Raw genomic sequence first — 2,446 nt, 5'->3', positions numbered from 1 at the left:
TTTATTTTTTTTAGACTTTAGAAACTCAGAAGCTGATCAAATATCGGGTTAAATATCGGTGGGGTGGCCGATGTCCGATATTCAGTTCTAAGGCCGATACCGATAGGGGGCCGATTATATTGTGCATCCCTATCAAGTATAAATGAAAAGAAGTATAAATATGGAAAAATAGATTTCCATTCAAAGGAATTAGTGCAGCAAGCTTCGTGACACTTCCTGCATATATTGAAATTAAAGGTTAAATTTTCACATGTTTTAAAGTGTGTTATTATGCTGCTGCAACAGACGATGGTTTTATTTGAAGGTTTTCAGCGAGTCAGTAATTTTACCAAGACTTGCTTGTGTGGCCTACACACTAAAGTAACTAGGTTTGATTTAACACCTTAAGTTTTAAAAACGCAATTGTTACGGCTAATACAGATAAAGAAAGCTAAAATTGTATTAAAATTACAATATAGAACAGATGTTGTGTGAGATCTATATAAACGTCCTGTACCCTCTCCTCTGCAGACCCTCACAAGCTCCCAGGGGACAACGCAGCGACCCAGTCGTCTGGTCTTCACAGATGTTGCCAAAGCTCTCAATGCTTAACACCTCCCCTGTCCTGAGTGATCAATCCCGGCCTACAGGGGCTGGCCACGCGACCAGACACAGACTATCATTAATGTGGAAAAATAAAGGGAAGTTAGAACGTTTTAAACTAGAATTCTGATGAATGTTTTCACCATCAACTTGTAAAATCCCAGTGGTCATATCAACAGCAAAAAAGATAACTATGTGAGAGAAATGCAAAGGCTCATTTATGATCCTGCTGCATTATACACCAAATGTGGCACCCTTGTTTTTAAGGCTCTGTTCTGTCATTGTTAGAAAATTTGCTCTGCATGTCAGTTTCTGCATCTTCTTTTATGTGTCATATGATGAATTTGTGAATGTGTTATAGTGGTTTTATGGTCTTACACCTCTGAAAGCTGGAAGTATCGCCATCCTCACTGTTTTCCTCCCTGTTTGTCTTCTTTCCAGAGAGTGGATTAATATCGTTTTCATCTCTACACATTAAAAAATGTTGAAACCATGGAGAACAAAAAAAAAAAACCAAATGATGTACAAATCCATAACAAAGGCTGCTGAGTGTGATATCTTTATTGATAAGCGATACAGAAGCAAAGTAACACAAATCACAAAGTAAAGTATAACAAAATATATATCACAGGTATGTGAGTTGTATTAAAGAAGTGGATGAGGACATATCAATATCATAACTATTACATCGTGTTAAAGGTAAGGCATTAAAGATGATTTCTCAAGTTACAGTTCAAACTTTTCAATAGTTAAAAATAGATCAAGTACTGTATGTAACTATTTCACTAGCAATAAGATCACAAAACTACACATTGTCCCCTTATAGAGAGTAAATATCCAAACACAGCTTGTGTAAAATAACACATTGACTTAGCTGGAGTTAAATTAAAAGGCACCTTTCAGGCTGACTCTCATTCACTTTTGGTCATATCAATGCAGTGAGATGAGATGTGTGTGTGTGTGGACTACTGCAGTACTTTTTGAAAGTTATTTCAAGATTTTATGATCCACGCTGCCTGCAGGTCTGACGGAAGCCTCTGGCCTTAAAAGGCCACAAGTTTCCCCCCCAAAATGACCTGAGCTTGGTTCGCTTTAGAGGTAGTCCAGAAGGGCTGAATAAGTAAAGTCAATGCAACATTGAATAAATCGGTAAGGAGGCAGCAGTTTAGGCAACAGCGCTGAAATACATAAAAGTAATGATGTATCAGCAAAAATAGGGAGAAATATTGAATTATAAAGTAAATGATGGCTGATATTCAAGTAATAAACAATGCAAAACCAACACTGAGGTCATTATTTGTAATTTTTTTAAAGGCTTGGTGAAAGAATCTGCAAAAGTAATATTATGAGTGGCACTTGAAGTCGTCGGAGTAGGAGCAGAAATCCTGCCAAACTACATGACGAAAACTTTTATTAGGGGACATCACTTGGAGGCTGGTTTTCTATTAAAGACAGTCCCACAAATGTTGGGATCTGTAGAGTATCTATCAGCAATCAGTATCTCATCTTAAGAAGAAAGCAGGCAAAAGATTTCTTGAAAACCACAAACTTAAAACTCCATCCTTTTTCATTTCATATCAGATTAAGGGCTGCTAGCTCTGAAGGTTATGTTGCCCCAGAGTCTCTTGGAGAAACAGACAGTTTTAATATACTCAGTCAGACACTACATGCTGGAAAATAGATAATGTGGCTTTACAATTAGACAACAATGCTTGTGTCTTTAACTCTAACCCTCAATTCCCATTTACTGTTGCTATACAACATCATATTTTACGACATCAGTTTATCATAAAAACCCTTTAAAAGAAAGGAAGCATGAAACATGGCAGAACTGCAGGAAACCATCTTCCAATGACTGAAACAG

At 37.0% G+C, this 2,446-nt stretch overlaps 1 protein-coding gene across 1 annotated transcript in view; it reads left to right on the top strand.

Annotated features, from left to right (window-relative positions):
* LOC107089330 (chromosome unknown open reading frame, human C3orf18) overlaps nucleotides 1–2,125 on the top strand; it is a 7,811-nt gene extending 5,686 nt beyond the window's left edge. The window contains exon 5 of the mRNA XM_015382055.1: nucleotides 511–2,125. Coding sequence (XP_015237541.1) covers nucleotides 511–591 — 81 coding nt within the window. The 3' untranslated portion in view covers nucleotides 592–2,125. The remainder of the gene's footprint in view (nucleotides 1–510) is intronic.
* The last annotated feature ends 321 nt before the right edge of the window (nucleotides 2,126–2,446 follow it).

Source organism: Cyprinodon variegatus, unplaced genomic scaffold (genome assembly GCF_000732505.1).
Source record: "Cyprinodon variegatus isolate N-32 unplaced genomic scaffold, C_variegatus-1.0 Scaffold248, whole genome shotgun sequence".
NCBI lineage: Eukaryota > Metazoa > Chordata > Actinopteri > Cyprinodontiformes > Cyprinodontidae > Cyprinodon > Cyprinodon variegatus.
Note: the sequence above shows the minus strand (reverse complement) of the source record. Positions and strands in the feature narration are given on the sequence as shown.